General features: G+C 41.2%; 1 protein-coding gene across 4 annotated transcripts in view; it reads left to right on the plus strand.

Annotated features, from left to right (window-relative positions):
* LOC125458167 (exocyst complex component 6B-like) overlaps positions 1 to 20,033 on the plus strand; it is a 620,472-nt gene that overhangs the window by 322,184 nt on the left and 278,255 nt on the right. For all 4 annotated transcript variants that reach the window (XM_048543144.2, XM_048543170.2, XM_059650589.1 and 1 more), the window contains 5 exons: positions 11,850 to 11,933; positions 12,116 to 12,162; positions 13,385 to 13,505; positions 14,279 to 14,350; positions 16,982 to 17,079. In XM_048543144.2, the coding sequence (XP_048399101.1) occupies positions 11,850 to 11,933; positions 12,116 to 12,162; positions 13,385 to 13,505; positions 14,279 to 14,350; positions 16,982 to 17,079 (422 nt within the window). The remainder of the gene's footprint in view (positions 1 to 11,849; positions 11,934 to 12,115; positions 12,163 to 13,384; positions 13,506 to 14,278; positions 14,351 to 16,981; positions 17,080 to 20,033) is intronic.

Genomic DNA, 20,033 nt, shown 5'->3' on the forward strand with positions numbered 1-20,033 from the left:
CCTGACCTCATCCTCAGCAGTCTGCCTGAAAGGGCTGACCACCACATAGCTATTGTGGAGACACAACAAGCAGGCCTCATCAATTCACTGTCCATCAGAAATAAATCGATGAAAGGTATCATCAACTTTGCTATAACACTAACCTGCTCATGATGCTCAGTTTCTGATTATTGTTCAAATATATATAGCTCCAGGAGTTCCTCAGGGCAGTGTTGCAGGCCCAACCGTCTTCAACTGCTTCATCAATGACCTTCCCTCCATTATATGGTCAGAAGTGGGGATTTTGCTGATGATTTCACAGTGTTCAGCACTCCTCTGATACCGAAGCAGTCCAAGTTTAAATGCAACACATTGTGGACACTATCCACACTTGGGTTGAAAAGTGATAAGTAATATTCTTGCCATACAAATGCCAGGCTATGAGCATCACCAATAAAAAACAATCTAATCACAATCCCTTGACATTCAATGGAGTTATCATCACCTGAATCCCCCACTATCAACATCCTTGGGGTTACCATTGACCAGAAACTTATCTGGACTCATCTCATAAACAGTGGCTACAAGAGTCTAACCCTAACCCTATTGCAAGTCAGAAGCTTAGAATCCTGCAGCTAGTAACTAATCTCCTGACTCCTCAAAACCTGTCCATCATCTATAAAGCACATTTGTCTGGATGGGTGCAGCCCCTGCCACACCCAAAAAGCTTGACACCATCCAAGACAAAGCAGTCCCCCGATTGGCATCAGATCTGCACACATCCGCTCCCTCCATTGCCAATGCTTGGTAGCAGCAGTGTGAACTACCTACAAGATACACTGCAGAAATTCACCAGAGGTCCTCAGACAACACCTCCCAAACCCACGACCGATTCCATCTAGAGGGATTAGGGCAGCAGATACGTGAGAACACTGTCACCCTCAAGTTTCTCTCTACGCCGCTCTCCATCCTGAGTTGGAAATATATTGCCAAAATCCCTATTTCTTACTATCTTCTTTTTAATTCATTCACGGGACGTGAGTGTCACTACCTATCCCTAACTGCCCAGTGGGCAGTTAAGTGTCAGCCACATTGCTGTACCTCGGGAGTCATCTGTGGTCCAGACCAGGTAAGGGCGACCCTAAAAAACATGAGTAAAAGAGATGGATGGAGCTCTTAAAGATAGTGGACTCAGGGGTTATGGGGATAAGGCAGGAACAGGATACTGATTGTGGATGATCAGCCGTGATCATAATGAATGGTGGTGCTGGCTCAAAGGGCCGAATGGCCTACTCCTGCACCTATTGTCTATTGTCTATTGAACCAGATGGGTATTTCTGACAATCGACAGTGGTTTCATGGTCATCATTAGCCTCCAGAATTCCTGATTTTTATTGCATCAAATTCTACTAGCTGCCATGGCAGGGTTCAAATCCAGGTCCCCAGAACATTACCAGGGTCTCTGGATTAATACTCTGCTGATAAAATCACTGGGCCACATCTCTGCTAATGTGTCTTATGAGGGTTGAGTGATTTTTAAACATCTTGCCTTGGCATTCAACAGCCCCTGAGGTTGCTTTGATCTGTGTCCTGGATTGGTCGGTCATCCTTCATTCACTGCACCCCGGAAATGAAGATTTTGCTATTCGGAGGAATCTGTCACAGGATGGGCTGGGTGAACCAAGAAGTTTCCTGTCTTGTGCTATCTGCCTTAGCTTCAAACCCAGGCCCCCAGTTTAGAGGCACTTAGTTGCTTGGACAAAGATGTTATTGGGTACAGAATATCGGGCTAGGGTGAATTCCTATGATTGAGAATCTAGAAACTCTGTAGACATGATAGTTTGAATGGCAGTGTGTCTCTATTCTGTTGTGTCTATCACTGTTGCTACTTGAATGCGAAAAACTGTTCGTACCCACGTTACATATTCTGCTGTTTTATGTTGGGGAAAAAGTATAATCTTAAAATATTTGACTTTTTCAAATCTGTCATGGACATACATGCATTTAGTGCAGTTGTCTCCTCCTTCTAAATCCCTTCATGGCCTTGTCCTTACTATCTTTGTAATGTCCTGTACTCCTATACCTCCCGATCCATACATTCCTCGAATTCTGTGTTTTTGTAACTCATCAGTGTCTGTCGCTCCTCTATTGGTGCCTTTGCCTCCAATTATGTAGAACCTGCGCTGTGGACTTCATTCTCTAAACCTGTACTATCCTATGTCCTCCTTTCAGTCAATGTTTCAAGTAGATATTTGATCAAATTTTTAATCCCATGTTTGACATTAAAGACGCTATGTAATTGCAGGTTGTACTATTCTTATTGCTTGGCTTAGTGACTTATCAATAGCAGAGTGTAGTATTGCTATGGACATTGGCTGTTGTTTCTGAGCCTTCTAACACTGGCAATGTCAACGTCTTTTGATTATTTTTCCCCCATTTTAAGATATAAACTACTTAGTGAAGTGAAGGTATACTTCAAAATTAAATAAAATAAACTTGCTCGTCCAGCCCATTATACCTAAAATGCTGCTTCTTACACAGGAAAAGAAATGACACCCATTAATTTGAAGCAAAACATCTTCTGTAAACATTTCCAAATTGATTTTTTAAAAATTTTTTTCTCTCACATGGGATCAAAAGAAGCATTACAAGCTGAGTGCAGACAATGGAAGGAAAAACGTCAAAACAAGTCCTATATGAAGTGTTCTTTTAGACGCAGAATAGGATCAAGTCTGAAAAGGACTTTGAACAACACCAGCACTTAAAGAAAGACAAAGCTGGAGAGAGAGGGAGCGAGAGAAAAGAAAAGATCTCAGACTTGCTCTCAAAAAGAACTTTGTATTAAATTGTCAACTCTTGGGGATTCCAGGGGAGTTAATGGTACAATAGCACGAGATAGGCTTACGCTCATTCCTGGTGGGAGGACAATAAGGGGATGCAAGCTCCTACACAGCACACCAGCTGAAGGTACAATGACACTGTAACTGAGATCACAATTAGACACTTCAGTGGTAGTTTATCATGATCTCTTGACCAATTTAAAGGGTGGAAAGGTTGAGTCGACACAGAAAGGAGCTCAGACAGGCTAGAAAATATTGTATTGCGACTGTTTCACAGACGATTAAGTCACAAACAGTGAAGTTGATAAAGTCTCTCTCCACTTATCGTCCCCCCAATCCCACATTTCTCTTCCTAAAGTGTTGACAAGTAAAAGAAGAAGGGAAAAAAGTACTGTCTGTTGAAGCTTTATCACAAACATTGGATTTGCCCTTCCAATTAATGCTGTGCGAAGACAGCAGTTAGAGAGGAGCCACGCTGATTATTTTTTTAAAAAGCCTGCTCTCTCTGTGTGCTCCTTTCCCAATTTTCCACTCCCCACTTCTATTTAAGGCACTGACTTCTGCATTTCTAGGAAAGCGCAGAGCCTACTTTTAACTTAACCAAGTACTTATCAATTGAAAAGGCGGTACAATGGGCCTTAACGAAACGCTGGTTTGCCTCAACTGCTTTCTTGTGTCAATTTCTGGCACCGCACATCGGAGTTAATATGTGTCCATCGTTGCCTGACCTGCTTAGTATTTCCAGTATTATTTGTTCTTTCTAGTCCTATGTGCGTTTGTGATCTCTGCACTCTTCCAATTCTGGCCTTGAGTGCCTCCATGATTTTAATGACTGCATTGGTGGCAGATATAACCTTAGCTGCTGAAGCCCAAGCGCTGTTACCTTCTGAAATCATTCCTTTTGCCTACTTCTGTCTCCTTTTAAGATGCCTCTAAATACCTGCAATATGTAAGTAATCTGGCTTTTGACCATCTGTCTTTGACTGGATCTCAGGTTCTTCCCCCAGTTACACTTCAGTGAAACTTTGGTACATTTTACAGCGCTCATGATGATGCTTGAGATGTTTAGCTGATATTTGCTGCAATGTTCTATTTTGCGATTCTATTCCCCACACATTAAAGACAACCATGAGGTTAGGACTGGTCAACTTCAGACTTCATTATAGCCTTGGTCTAAATGTGGACAAAAGACGATATTCCACAGGTGAGGTCATGGTGACTGCCCATGACATCAAAGCAGCATTTGATTGACGAAACTATCACGGATCCCTTGTATAGCTAATGTCACTGGGGAATGAGAGGGAAGCAATCTTTTCTGACTGTAATAATACCTGGCATGAATATTACCTGTGACAAAGGAAGGTGATTGTAGGATTAATTGTGGAAAATCATTACTGCACGAGTTCCCCAGACACACCATCTTCAGCAGCTTCAACAGTGACTTTGCCTCCATCAGATGAGTGTGATATGCTGACAACTGGCAGTGGTCAGTATCATTCACAAACTCCTCAGATATTCATACAGTCGTAGAATTTTACAGTACAGAAGGAGGTCATTTGCCCCATTGTGTCTGTACCAGCTCCTAATAAAGCTGCTGGCCCCATTTTCCCTGCCCTGTCTCTGTATTCATCACTTCAAAACATATGTCGAGCTCTGTTTTGAATACAGCTCCTTCACTCACCCAGGCAGCACATTCCAAATCCTAACAACTCTCTGAGTAAAGACGTTTCTCCTCATCACATTCCTAGCTAGCTTGCTGACAAGTCTTGATGTTGTAACTCCCTAGTTACTGACGTACCAATCAGAGGAAACAGATTATATTCTTCATCCTGTCAAAATTGTTTATGGTTTTGAACACCTCAATAAGGTCACCTCTTAATCTTTTCTGCTCCAAGGAGAATAAGCCCAATCTCTCTAATCTTTCCTTGTATCTAAAATCCCTCATTGCTGTTATTCTAGTGAATCTCCTTTGCACTTTCTCCAGGGCTTTAACAACCTCCCTTAAATAAAGTGCACAGAACCAAGCACAATGTTGTTTGACCAATGATATGTCGACATGTAACATCACTTCCTTGCTTTTTACTCAGTGTTTTTCTTTATAAGCCTGAGGATCCTATAAGTCTTCTTGACAGCTGTTTCAACTTGCCTGGCTGCCTTCAGAGAATTATGAGCTTGACCCCTGAGTTTGCTCTACTCCTGCAATCTGCTCAAAGTTGTGCCATTGAACCTGCATTGACTCTGCATGTTTCTACTAAAATGCAAAACCTCACATTTCTCTGCATTGAAATTCATCTGTCAGGTGTCTCCCCATCTGGCCAATTTGCCAATGCCCTCTGAAGTTGCTCAGTGACGTCCTCGCAGTTCACTTTTCTCCTTAGTTTAACATCATCTGCAATTTTAGAGATTTTGCCCTCAACACCCATCTCTAAATCATTTATATAAATCGAAAAGAGCAAGAGTCCCTGGGGTATATCACTTTCAACTCATCTCCATTTTGAGAAATACCCATTTTTACCTATCTCTGTTTCTTGTCTTTTAGCCAACTTCTAATCCATGCTGCCAAAGACCCATAAATCCTAAATATTCTAATTTTTCTGCCTTGTGGCACCTTATCAAATGCTTCCTGAAAGTCCAAATGTGCAACATCCACAGCACCACTTTCATCCATTGTCTGTGCCACCTTGTCAAATGACTGAATTAAATTTGTCAGACATGACCTGCCCATGATAAACCGCTATTGACTGTACAGTATTAACTTATTTTTCTCTAACTGTACATCTATTTTATCACATATTATGGCCCCCAGCTTTCCCACTATTGATGCCAACCTGACAGGTCCTTTAATATCCTTTACCCCTTTCTCATAGAATTCCTACAGTATGGAAACAGGCCCTATGGCCCAACCACCGACCCTCAGAGCATCCCACCCAGATCCATCCCCTGTAACCCACCTAGAGTTGTGAGAACATGGAATGCGTTGCCAGCAGCAGTTGTGGAAGCAAGGTCATTGGGGTCATTTAAGAGACTGCTGGACATGCATATGGTCACAGAAATTTGAGGGTGCATCTATGAGGATCAATGGTCGGCACAACATTGTGGGCTGAAGGGCCTGTTCTGTGCTGTACTGTTCTATGTTCTATGTTCTATGGTGAATCCACCTAGCCTGCACATCTTTGGACTGTAGGAGGAAGCTGGAGCACCTGGAGAGAACCCACACAGACACGGGGAGAATGTGCAAACTCCACACAGATAGTCACCCAAGGCTGGAATCAAACCCGGGTCCCTGGTGCAGTGAGGCTGCAGTGCGAACTACTGAGCCACTGCTCCACCAATAGCAACAAGAATGAAATTCCAGGCGCGATGAGTAATGTGGGTTAGCAGTCCCTCGCCTTAACCTCTCAGCCACCGCGCCGCATATGAAATACTGGAAGGAATGATATGGCAAATTATAGGGATGGATTGGGTGCCTAATGCTTAGAAGGTAGAGACAAAGCAAAAAAGAGCTCAAAGGAACAGGATTGAGAGCAAGTAGAAAAGCTGAAAGGAGCAGCAGCGATATAAAACAGAAAGGTATCAGGAGGTGGCAGAATGAAAATGACGAGGTTGAATGAGCAAAATGAGCTGCAGTCACAGCGGATGACAAGAATGAGAGAGGAGGATGGACTAAATGGGATCAGCACAAATGTTCTGGAGAAGTCAACTGCACCTAAGCTGTTAACTCTGCTTTCTCTCCAAAGATGCTTCCAGACCTGCTGAGTTTCTCCAGAAATTTCTGTTTTAGTTTCAGCATAAATAGACATAGCTTGGTCCTGGGCATAGGCCAAACTTACTTAAATAAAACCCAGACTCCGAGCCTAACAAAGTGTACAGCTGGATGAACACAACAGGCCAACTAGCATCTTAGGAGCACAAAAGCTGATGTTTCGGGCCTAGACCCTTCATCAGAAAAGATGCTGTATGGCCTGCTGTGTTCATCCAGCTGTACACTTTGTTATCTCGGATTCTGCAGCATCTGCAGTTCCTACTATCCCGGACTCTGAGCCTGTCCACTTTTGCCCATTTTCCCCCTTACTGTATTTAAATGTTTTGTGACGTTTTCGGCCCCTCCTGGATCAAATTTTGCAGACAGTTTCTGTGCAGCACTGGTGAGACAGCCATTTGAAACCAGATCTGTTCAATGAAGAAGCCACTTTATAAATACAGAGGTTGTTAACTTGTTCCACAAGCATGATACCTTATCCACTGATATCCAGTCCACAGTAACAAAACTGACAGAAATTCTTGCGTGCAAGGGACTACACGAGTTGCTTTAATATACCATACAAATATTCAGTTTGCAATTGATGTACTGTCTGCTTAGGAATTCTGGAACATAACTTGGCAAAATTCAGGGTTCACTGAAAGATATCCAGTCGGCATAGTGTGTCCAAAACTGAATTTAACAAGACTCCGTCAATCTAACATTCAAGGGTTGCCAGGGAGCTCTGATCTTCCAACATTATGTCAATCACGCTTTTAGCTTTTCAGGTCATTACAACACTTGTTTTCTTAGCATGTGATTATGTTTTGAAAATGCTGTGGGTGCTGACCTTATTAGTTTTGTTAAATAGATTTTGTTCCTTGCCTCTAAGCTGCAATGAGCTAAATAGCTAAACTGCTATGTCACAAACCCCCAAGACTTAAAGAATTCTTCTTTCTGTACTAACCAGACTGCGCACTCAAAGACGGCGCCAGGCATCCAAGCCTGAGCTGGTGGAACCTGGCGCTGTTCAACGACATGGTTCTCTGTTGCTTCTAAATTCAGCTTTCCCACTATTCCCTCAATGCTTGCTGCGGTCAGTGCAACTCTGAGCTTTCTGCTTTCATTCTTGTTTTGCTCCAAAGTCCTTGTTTAGCACATGCTTCCACCCTCTGACATTCTCGTGCTAAACCAAGTCACACCGGATAATCTGGACAGAGTAAATAAGGAGAAAATCTTCCTACTTGTGAAAAAATTGAGAATGAGAGAGTGCAGATTTGAAGGAGCAAGAGTGATATGAGGCAAAACTTTTTAACACAGCAAGTGGTGAGGCTCTGACATTCATTTCTTGATGCTGTGGTGGAAGCAGGTTCATTTAAAGCATTTAAAAGAGAATTGCATTGTTATTTGAAAAGGAGCAATGCGAGGGTTACTGGGAGAAGGCAGAAAAATGGCACACTAAGATTCTGGGTTTACCTACATATACTGCAGTGGTTCATGAAAGCAGCTCATCATCACCAGCTCAAGGGCAATTAGGGACAGGCAATAAATGTGAGGCAGCTGGCAATGTCCCACAGAGTATTAAAAAAAATGATGCTTATTCACAAAGCCCCTTCCTGCACTATATCAAATCTCTGATCTCTCAAGCCTAAAGCATTCCTTCTCAGCACCTCAACATTGTTGTATTCTCACTACTTCCTCATCAGCCAATGCCTTGTACAATTGATATTTTTTCCTGGTTTACCATGCTTTCTCTCCTGTTTCACTTCTTGGTGTTGCCTGGTTTTTTTGCTCACCATTATCCCAAGTAATCTGTAAACCCACCCACACTACTGTGACGAATGAAGGGATTTATTGTACTGAACATGCGATAGAATTTTTGCAGATAAGTTTCCAGTAAAATTATTCAAGGTGTGTACTGTAATTTTGTTGGAATACTTGTGAACACCCTGGCTGGAGAAATGGGGGAGAATTTCTTCCATATTTTGCACAAAATCTCCATGAAAGCAGCGATTTGGGAAACAGTCATTGAAAAGACTCTGAACTTCATGTATTTGCTGAACAACATTTATTAGATATAGTAAACATATTTCGTCTTAAAAAACATGCCTTATTTTAATTTCCTTTTGATTCTTAAAAGGTAATGCCTTATGTGAGAAGTTGTTCACTTTCTTGAAGACCAATGTTTCCAGAAACTCAGTGCAAATCCTTATGGAAAAAGCATCTAGAATTTGTGTATCATGTGCAGTTTCTCAAAACTCTTCATGGACAACAAATTATGTTGAAGTGCTACATAGTAGGAAAATCGAGCAATATCCCACAAACAGACTAACTAATCTGATTTGGATCAAGGCGAATGTTAACAAACACGCTGAGAGAACTCACCGTCCTGCATCGAATGTTGCTGTGAAATCCTTGAATATCAGAGCAAAGAGATGATGTCTCAGTTTAACATCTCATTTTAAAGACAGGCTATTTAAATAATGAGGCATTTCCAAATACTGGAATAGAATGCTAGGCTAGTTCAATGTTCAAGATCTGAAATGGGTCTTAAATTTAAAGTGCAGAATTGTATGAAACTGAAAGATAAACTAAAAGATAGTTACATTGAAAAGGGATTGACATAGGCTGTGCAGGTTGACGAATGAAAGTTCGTTGCTTGGGTAAAGCTACTTGCAAAGCTGTTGTTAATTCACCCTCAGGATAGGAATGATAAGGACTGTGGAAAAGGAAATCCCTCTTTGAGCTTCTAAAGATCTTTTTCCCTGAATCTTATATTTAAGCTTTTTTAAAAATTTTAACACAGTGCCTATTTGTCGAGAAACTAGAGAAATCAGAGTTTACTGTCCTTAGAACTGTGAAAACTCAGAAGGGATTGCACTGATTGGTGTTGAAGTTAAAGTAAATAAGGCAAAACTTGTTTCCATTGGTCAATAATCAGAGGTATCAATATTAATTGCCCAAAACTATGACAATAGAAATTTTTTCTGATGAAGGGTCTAGGCCCGAAATGTCACCTTTTGTGCTCCTGAGATGCTGCTTGGCCTGCTGTGTTCATCCAGCTTCACACTTTATTATTACAATAGAAATTAGAAAGTTTTAAATTAGAACCAAATTTGTATAACGAAGCATGAGAAAGGGTGGAACCCAAAAGGATGGTAGAAACTGATTAAATCGACATTTTCATAGAATTAGATAGAAACTTGAAAAGGATAATTTTTTTGACATTGGGAAAGATTGGCAGTTTAGATTAGTTGCATTGTTCTTTTAAAGAACTTTCACGTGTATGATGGGGGGATGGGTCATCTCCTTTGTGCTTTAGATTCTGTGACTGTCATCCTTTCAACTGCACCACTGCTGTATCTCTTGAAATGATTGAAATGATTTTCCTAACTTCTGTAACCTTGCCCAGGTCTCATACCGCCAAGATCTTTGTGGTTCTCCTATTGTGGCCTTTTGCCTTGTTGTAATCACTCCACCATTCGTGCCATTCCCTCAGCTGCGTATGCAGTAATCTCTGGAATTGCCACACCAAATCTCTCAGTTTCTGTTCTTCCTTCCTGCTTCAAGATGCTTTCAGTCATCTATCCTACAACTTCCTATGTGGCTCCGTGTCAAATTTTAACACATCTGTAAATCGCTTTGAAAGATTTTACTGAATTATAGGTGCTATCTAAATTCACGTTATCGTTGAGTGGTTGGAGCCGGAATCACAGAAAGCATCTATTTCATGGCTGCTGGAGACACTTTTCTCCCATCGCAAATACCGTTTGTGCAGCTGAACAAATCCTCTACCCTCACCGTGTAAACCCCCTGCTCCGCCTAACCCCCAGAGAGATCCTAATACAAGCAACGATGCAAGGACGCTGCCCCAATTATGCAAAGGATATGCAGTCCATCCCTAAAACGCCAGGGGATTATTGAGCCACTTAGGGTTACTGTACAGAAACAATAATTATAAATAGTTGTTTTGCACACGGTCGGGGCAGGGGTGGGGGTGTGTGGTGGGGACCTGGGGGCTGATGGTAAGGAAGAGAAAGGTCCTCTCATTAAAACCAGCCACAGTCCAGAGCCATTTAGACTTTAAAACCTCTTTTGTTCTGTGTGTTTTTTTTTAAAAACCGGTTATAGTTTGTTCTTTTGCAATGAATGGAAACAGGAAATCTGCTTGTGAAAATAGCACCCTGTTTTGTGGAGTTGAGTGTTTTAAAGGCACAGAATGGCGTCACTGGTATTGCTACTGAAATCAATGCTACTGTATTCGCTGTTCATTAGAATGAGAGGTTTTAGGAACAAAATAGACCATTTGGCCAGACACGTATCGTCTAATGATTGAATCACCCCACAAAATCTGCCTTCACTTACAATTGTTGTACTCCATGCATCATCCCTCAACTCTTTTTATGTAATTCCCTCTTGAATGCATTTATATTGAATTATGGTTTCTTCTCTTAATCGCAATTTCACTCTTTTTTAGTTAGCAGTCTTGTGCCTGCCTTTCCCTCTTATCCATTACCTAACTTTGTTTTATCTGTATTTCTGAATATTTCCTGCAATTGCTTTTTTTCAGTTCCCTTCCGAACATTGAAAACTTAGCTTAAGTCACCTCAGAATCTCCGCTATTGCCAAGGGCAATTTCTTTCACCTTTCTGCAGCAAAAATTGCTGATACCTTGAAATATTTTCATCAGTCATCTTAGTGCTGTCCCTTTTTATCTGTCATTCTCAAGCAGTAAGCCATGTAAAGACTGAGAGAAGCTTTTTCCTTCAGTAAGGTTCTTAAATTCTGGAAGATAGATTGAATCAGATTCAGCAGTCACTTTCAAAAGAATGTGTTGCATTAATAATCGAAGGCTACACATTGGCAAGGCTGTGAATTGAAGAGTAGAAGAATTAATTGGCTTGCTGCTTCATAGAACCAGCACATGCCTTGTGGACTGAGTGGCCTCATTCTGTGCTGGATGATTCTATAATTTACCCCAATGCTGAGAACTTCGCTCTTAGCTTTTTTGATAAATCACAAAGGCAGAGTTTAATGAGCGGAAATGTCCATTCACCGAGGTCAGGTAATTGGGTGCTTCAGATAATGAGTGCTATTGGGATACGGTGGTCAAGTAGAAGGAGGTTTTGGGGCACTCCTGTCGAAAAGGGATTGCCCATTATGTAGGCAGGAGCCTTGGTTAAAGGTGTCTGGCTTTCAACAACAAATCTGCTTTTGTCAGTCTTTAAAAATGTGTTCACGCGCTCCCGACTTCAACACACATCCCCTTTTCTTCTTTTTCATTTCTCCAGGGTGCCCAAGATACATTTGAGAACTACTACAGGAAACAAAGAAAGAAACAGGCCCGCTTAGTCCTGCAGCCTCCTTCCAACATGGTAGGAATAATCTCCCCTTTCATTTCCATTAACCAAAGAGCATTTTAACCTTGATGAAACAGTATTCCTTTTTGTTTTTGCCCTGAATTACTGAGCATGCCAGTGTATGACCCTTTTTATAAAAAATGCTTTATTTTTGCAGCCCTTTATTGCCCTAACTCAAAATGCTTGTCTTGTTGCAGCATGAAACACTAGACGGCTACAGGAGGTATTTTAATCAAATTGTAGGGTGAGTGTCTGTTTTTCGTGCAAAGGAAAAGTTCTGCTGGTGCCATGTTCTAATGATTTACATTTTGGAGTGGATTTTGTTAGTGGAGGGATTCTGCTGGGCTTATTTTCAGGATATGGGTTTTGGTACCCTTCTCCAAACATGACTTTTTTCCCTTGTGCCTCCTCCATTTTGTCGTGTTTTTTTTGGTCTTTCATTATTTCTGTTTTCTATTCTCACCCTCACGTTCATGTTCCCTCCTTAGATCTCTCCACTCCCCCCTTCCCTCTGCCTCACTTTCCTTCTCCCTTCATATCTCTGTTTTTAAGTCTCACAGTTATGAACAGGGTGCTTTAAGCTGGAGATTTCTCACTGCAGGGCTCACCCCTAATTCTGCTGGTTAACAGTGTGAACTTGACTCATTCAGACTATGTCTTGCAATCATTTCTGGCTTTTAGGCGGAATGTTGTTCGGGCAGTGTATGTAAGTTGGTAGAACATTGTTAGAATACTGTTCCAAGTAGCTACCTAATGAGGCCTGCTAATAAAAAAAATTCAGTGGAAATATTGGCCAAGAAGGTGTTCTTTTCTTCTGCTCCTCTTCTTTTTCTCCCTTCTCTTCATTTCCCATCCTCATTTTCCTTTCTTCCTTCCTTCCTCCTTTTCCTGTTCCTGCTTATTATCTCCTCTTTCCATCTCTGCCCAAACCCTCTTATTTCCTTTTCTCTCATTTCAATCTCCTCTCCCTTTTCATCCTCCTTCTCCTCTCCCCTTATATCTCTTTCTCTCCTGTTTCACCTTCTCTTTCACTCCCTCTTCTCCACTCTTCCGCCTCTTTTACCCTCTCTGCTGTCTCTTTTCTGCTGATCCCCTCTCCTTCATCCTCTTTCTTTCCCTTCTCTGCCTGTTTCCTCTCCCACCTCTCCCCCTTCTCTTTTTTCCCCAAGAATTGATAGTTCTCTGCTCTCCTGAGTGCAAATGTAAAATTTAATTCAGGCAAAACCAGATAAACAGTTGTGCTCCTGATCTTGAACAGCTGTCACTTCAGGTAAATGTGAATGAATGAAAGACAAGCCAGGAATGAAGATTTTTAGTCAGTATTGCAAGACTTAACACTGCAACAAACCCAGAGTAAAGTATAACTGCAATATCTCTTACAGTCAGGGCTTGCTTTTCCCATGGATGCGTGTGTTTTATTCACCGATATTGCGACTGAATTTGATTTGTTCCAATTCTGCCTTTAGGTTTTTTGTGGTTGAAGACCACATATTGCACACCACCCAGGGTCTGGTGAACAGAGTGTATATTGATCAACTGTGGGAGCTGGCAGTGTCCAAAACCATGTCAGCGCTCAGGACTCATTCAGTAAGTGACATTGTGAAATCGGCTGCACCACACACACACACACACACACACACACACACACACACACACACACACACACACACACACACACACACACACACACACACAATATATCCTTCATTTCCTCCCTATCACCATTTTCGAAGCATTGCTGAAATTGCAAGATATCACTGAAGATAGAAACAGAATATAGTTCCTTTCTGATTTTAATTTGTTTAAAATTAATTTTGCTTCTGCTCGGTTCCACTTATAAATTTGTGAAATTGAATAATACCCCATTTTCCCACAGCTTTGGTAACTCCAACTTGCTACCACTCTTCCCACCTTAAAAAGTCCTCTCAATCTGTTTCTTTGGCTGAACCTCAACTTCTCAGTCCTTACCTAGTCCTGCTGCAAAGTACCTCAAGTCCTTTTGACATGTGAAAACTGTTATTCAGATGTTGATACAGATTCAGAGAGCAAAATATATCTTGTTTATTTCAGGTCACTTTGTACAGCACAGAAGGAGGCCATTAGATCCATCGCTCCATTGTGATCACGTTAAAAGTACTATCTATTCAGTGTTAATTGTAATTGTCAATGATACAGTACATAGCCAAGTAGTATCACAGTCCTACTACTCCTAATTAATAACCTCCGTCATTTCTAGCCTGACACTTCTAGTTCAGTAGGGCAAAAGTGCTGGTAGAGGTACCATCTTTGAGATGAAATAATGAAATAATAACAAGTGACTGGCTACAAATATCTCTTTTTTTTTCTTTCCTCACATTCAGTCATATTGCTCTGACCCAAACTTGGTCTTGGATTTGAAGAACCTTCTGGTACTCTTTGCAGACACGCTCCAGGTAAACATTTCCACAGTCGGAATTTGAAACAGTTTTATATGTAATCTAATGATTAGTAGATAAGAGGCTTGTGTGTATCTGTAAGAACGTATGGGTTGAAAATGAAAATAGAACATGCACTTCAGAAAGCAATATCATTCCATGTCTCATATGTTTTTTCAGCCACATGTGCTCCAATTCTAAAATTCAGTCTTCTTCCACCATACTTGCATGCTGTGCCTTATCCTGGGTTTTGTTCACTCACTTAAAGCTCCAGAATATTACTCCTGACCACTGAAGACACCAGTACACTCCCTCCAAGTTCAGTAGCAGATATATCAATACATTCCACAAAGGAATTTAATCAACAATTCATAAAAATGACCTTATTCTTTCCTGGTAAAGACATAAGAAATAGGAGAGTAGTAGGCTATACAGCCCCTTGAGCCTATTGTGACATTTAATCAGTTTATTAGTTGATCTTCTACTTCACTTTCAGATAGGCGATCTATCCCCAAATACTCTGATTTCAGTATTGTCCAAAGGTTTATTGATGTTATTCTTGAATACAGCAATAACTTGCTTAACATTGCTCTCTTCAAAGTTCTTAATTGTTAGGATGGCACCAGTGTAATAGTGAAGATATATTCCTTTGAGATATAGAATTCCTACAGTGCATGAATGGGCCATTGAGCCCAATGTGTCTGCATTGACCTTACAAAGAGCATCTCACCCAGATCCAGCTCCCCCGCTCTTTCCCCATAACCTCCCGTCCTAATCCACCTAACCTGCTCATTTGGACTGTGGGAGGAAACCAGAGAACCTGGAAACCCACATAGACACAGCGATAATGTTCAAACTCCCCACAGGCAGTCACCCAAGACTGGACTTGAACCCAGACCCCTGGTGCTGTAAGATAGAAGTGCTCGCTGTTTTTTATTCTTATGATACTTCAGACCCCTTGGATGATCAGATCAATAAGCGGATTGTCACTCTACTCACTTTCTTGAGCCAGACCTGCTTTCATATTATTCCTGACCTGCTTCTTCCCTGCTTGTTGCCCTGCTCCTAATCTACTTTTACCCCCTCACCAGTTTGCTTGAAATGCCCAAAACATTCAGGTAGAAGACCAGGGTGAGATGAGCTGAAGACCAAGAAGAGACTTGTTGGGGAAGCTAACTCCAGTTTATTTATTAACCCTTATGGGTAAATCTGATTTGCTTAAAGTGCTTCCTTTCGAAGTTGAATTACTTTTATAAAGAGTGCAACTAGAATATTAAGTGAGGAATTATTGTATATTTGCTGAATATTTACAGTGAAACTGCCCAATGAGTCAAGAAATGTATCCTAATTTCTGCCATAAGGGGTCAGATCATTAATCCTGAGATTGTGACTGTCCTGATTCTCCAGCTGAGAGAAACAACCTCTCAACATCAACCCTGTGAAACCCTGTAGATATTTGAGCGAGATCGCCACCTCTTCTTCTAAACTGCGTAGAGTATTGAACCATTTGACTGAATTCCTCCTAACAAGTCCAACAATCCCAGCTTTTTGGTTCACTTTGAAAAACTGGTTGCAGACATTGTACAAGATTACTGTTCCTTACTGTTTACAGAAAACCAGATAGTACAGAAGAATGCAATCTCAACACATCACTATAAACCGCAGAACCTATGTAACTAAACAGAGTGTAACTCATTTATTTGGTGAACTTAGTCTACTTAGGATATAACGTTAAGATTTAATTGCTCATTTTTGTATCAGTTGAGATATTAACCTAATGAAGCAATGTGTTGCAAATTTCCACTTAAAATCGCACAAATCTTGGTCCATCGTACCTTCCCGAAACTTCGTAGTATATTTTGATTTTGAGGGGCTGCTGCTCCCCAGTTTTCCTGCTCCTGCGCAGGGTGCAAACACACACAGCGGAGAAAGTGGATGATGGAAATAATATAGTGTTACAATGACCCTTGGTGAACTTGGGACGAGGAAGATTGGGTGAGATAATCTCGGATGATCTAAGGAGGAAAGTTCAGTGGACACGAACTATAGTACTAGAAAGAATGGGTTACAGTAAAGAGGCTTTCTGACTTAGGGCTGGGAGGACTTTCTATCAATGATCCTTTTTCCATAGATTGGCAAGTTAATGTTTAAGACGTTGCCAGTACCAGAGAATTATAAGACCATAAAACATAGGAGTGGAAGTAAGGCCATTCGGCCCACCGAGTCCACTCCGCTATTTAATCATGGCTCATGGGCATTTCAACTCCACTCACCTGCACTCTCCCTGTAGCCCTTAATTCCTTGCGAGATCAAGAAATTATCAATCTCTGCCTTGAAGACGTTTAACGTCCTGGCCTCCACTGCGCTCCATAAGTTGATTATTCCTTCAATCTTGAAGACACTATCTGCATTTCTTTATTTCAATAACCTGTTAACCTGAGCAACTCACTGGGCGACAGATGCATGGATATGCAGTCAGTGGGACACTTCCTGTTTGCTCAGGGATGGTCTGCCAAAACCTATGCTAAAGTGTACTCAGCCTCAAGCCTGAGTAATTATTCAGCCCAGTGAAGGATTTTAAAACCTGTTTACCCTGGCTCTTTGCTATACAGAGTGCTGCTGTTTGAAGCACTTGCATTACTTTTACAGGGTTATGGATTTCCAGTAAATCAGTACTTCGACATGCTACTCGAAATCAGAGATCAGTACAGTGAAATTCTGCTCAAGAAGTGGTCGGGGGTCTTCAGGTGAGGAGGAATATTTTCCTGTGTGTTTAAGAAAAAAAAAATCACTGGTTTGTACTTTTATGACTTCAGCATAATTTCAGTCCAATTGAAACAAGTGATGGTTTCAAAGTATCTCAACTATTTGCTTGCATTCATTCATGGGATAAATGACTCTGGCTAGGACTGTATTTTGTGCCCAAACTTGATTGCCCTTGAGAAGGGGCTTCCTGGAAGGAGCCATTGTTTGATGTATCAGGAAGTTTCATTCCTGTTGTCTTTGATTCATGGTTCATACAACTGGGAAATTCAGCATAGGTTAGTAATTTGTTTCAGGCACAACAATCTTGTCACAAATAAAGAAAATGTCACTCTGAACCAATAGAGGGTGCTTTTCTCAGGCTGTTGTTAAGGTAGGTTAAAGAGGTAGGTAAGATTCATCCTGAATGTGATATGAATGGAGATTGTTTGATATAAAGAGTGTAAAGAGAGCTTAATTCTGAACGTGCCTGGTGCTTTGCCTGTACTGGGAGTTTTTGGTGGTGCAGTGTAGAAGCATTTATATGCTTAAAACTCATGCCATTCCTGACTTGGAAATGTTTAATATGACAGTGCAGAGGGAGTTTAGCCTTGATAATAACCCTGTGTTGTACCTGCGCTAGGAGGTTTTGATAGAACAGTGCAGAGGGAGTTTAGCCTTGTTAATAACCCTGTGTTGTACTTGCGCTAGGAGGTTTTGATAGAACAGTGCAGAGGGAGTTTAGCCTTGATAATAACCCTGTGTTGTACCTGCACTAGGAGGTTTTGATAGAACAGTGCAGAGGGAGGTTAGCCTGTATTTAACCCCGTGCTTTACCTGCCTGTGAATGTTTAATGGGATTTGAGTGCAGAAGGGTTTTCAGAGTCCAGAACATGAAAACAGATAATAGCATTAAAACAAAGTTTCTAAAAGCAAATTCAGACACAACAGGTCTTCAGTGGATGTGTGAAAACAGGGAAAGCTGTACATACAGTTGAGGTGCTAAAAAGAGACAAGTTGTTGTATGTTGAGGGATCTGAAAAGCAAAGAGAAAAACAAAGCTGGTATGGTTTGCCAGAATGGCTCAGTTCTCTTAACAGCTCAAGTGAGAGAAGATAAATAATTCCGATTTAGTTCCAGTAGAGTGAAAATCAGAGTTCAATGGAGACGGACAGCGCTGAAATTTATAGGGGGCTGATAGAGAAAATTCTGGATGTTCAGAAAACTATTGGTTTAACTATGCTACAATTTCTCTCGCTCACTAAGTAACTGAACTGGAAGGAAATCCGGGTAGCAAGAAACACTGTTACATCGTTTTACTGATGAAGTGTAAGTGACTATTAACCAGATTTCCCAGGGTCAGAATACTTCAGGTTCTACGTCATGCATATGCCTAAAAGGGAATTTTGTCCATGCAATGTGGATTCCACAAAACAACAGTGTGAGGACTGAACTCCAAATACTTGGAATTTTTGCCATTGCTGCACTTAAGCTGCTCGATTTATGCTGAACAACCCATAAAATCAGTAAAGCTTTTAGAGCATTCTTGCGTGACCCAAGAGAGGCTGTTCTTAAGCCTGTAAAGCAACTCGAAGCAACTTTGCATCACTCAGGCCATGGGTCATATTGAAGAAAGGATATGTTAACTTCACTCTGAAAGCAACTCATTAACTCAGGCCCTCTTTAGTAATACGCTTGGCTGCTTCAAGCTGATTCACCCCTTTTTTTTAAGGAAGAAGTTATTTGTAATTGTGCGGAAGCAGCAAGTTGTACACAGAGCTAAGTGATCCCACTCCTGACAGAAGAGATCAAAGCTCTGCAGTCTTGACACACCCAGTTGTGAATGGTGAACAGTTAAACAATTAATCAGCAGAACGGCTTTCACAAATATCACATTCTTCAAGGTATAGGGAACCTAACACATCAGTACAAGGTCCAAGGCTGAAGAATTTTCAAACAAGCTGGAAGTGCTACATGAATGCTTCATCATGGTGCTTTATGAGGGCCCTACCATGTTAGATATCAATTTCAGACAATTTGATTCACTCCAAGTGATATGCAGAAACTGCTGAAGGCACTGGATACCGCAAAGATTATGGGCCCTGACAACCCAGCTATAACACTGAAAGTTTGTGCCCCAGAACTGGACAAATCCTTAGTCAGATTTATTCAATGTACAGCTACAACACTGATGTCTACCCTGCAATATGGATAACTGCCCAAATATATCCTGTCCCCAGGACAACCAAACCCGGCTCATGAATGACGTCCCAGTCAACCCTCAATCTTCAGCAAAATAAATGGAGGGAGTCATCGACAGTACTATAAAGTGGCACGTGTACGTTAATAACCCGTGAATCAGTGTTCATTTCTGGTTCCTCTGTGGCACCTTCAATTCAGATTTCATCAAGACCTTGATTGAAACATGGACAAAAGAGCTGAATTCCAGAGATAAGTCAGAGTGGCTGCTTTTGACATCAAGGCAGCAAAAGGCTGAATGTTGCATCTAAAAGCCCTAGTAGAATTGAACAACTGTATTGGGGATTAATTCTCTAATGATTGGAGTCAAACCTAACATGAAGGAAGATGGTGCACTTTGGCAGGAAGAGTAAAGTAGTAGAATATTAGTTAAATGAAGAAAGACTGCAGATCTGGGAGTCCTTGTGCATGAATCACACAAAATTAGCATCAGCAGATAATAGGGAAAAACAATTTGAATGTTTGCCTTTGTTTCAGAGGATATGGAGTATAAAAGTAAGAAGGGTTTTGCAAAAACTATACAAGACACTAGTCAGACCACCGCTGGAGTACAGTGAATAGTTTTGGGCCCCTTTTCTCAGGGAAAATATTCTGGCATTGGGAGCAGTCCAGAGAAAGTTCATTAGATAGATACCAGGTTGGAGGGACAATCACATAAGAAGAGGTTGAATAAGTTGGATCAGTACTCATTTGAATTTAA

The sequence above is a fragment of the Stegostoma tigrinum genome, chromosome 1, assembly GCF_030684315.1.
Source record: "Stegostoma tigrinum isolate sSteTig4 chromosome 1, sSteTig4.hap1, whole genome shotgun sequence".
NCBI lineage: Eukaryota > Metazoa > Chordata > Chondrichthyes > Orectolobiformes > Stegostomatidae > Stegostoma > Stegostoma tigrinum.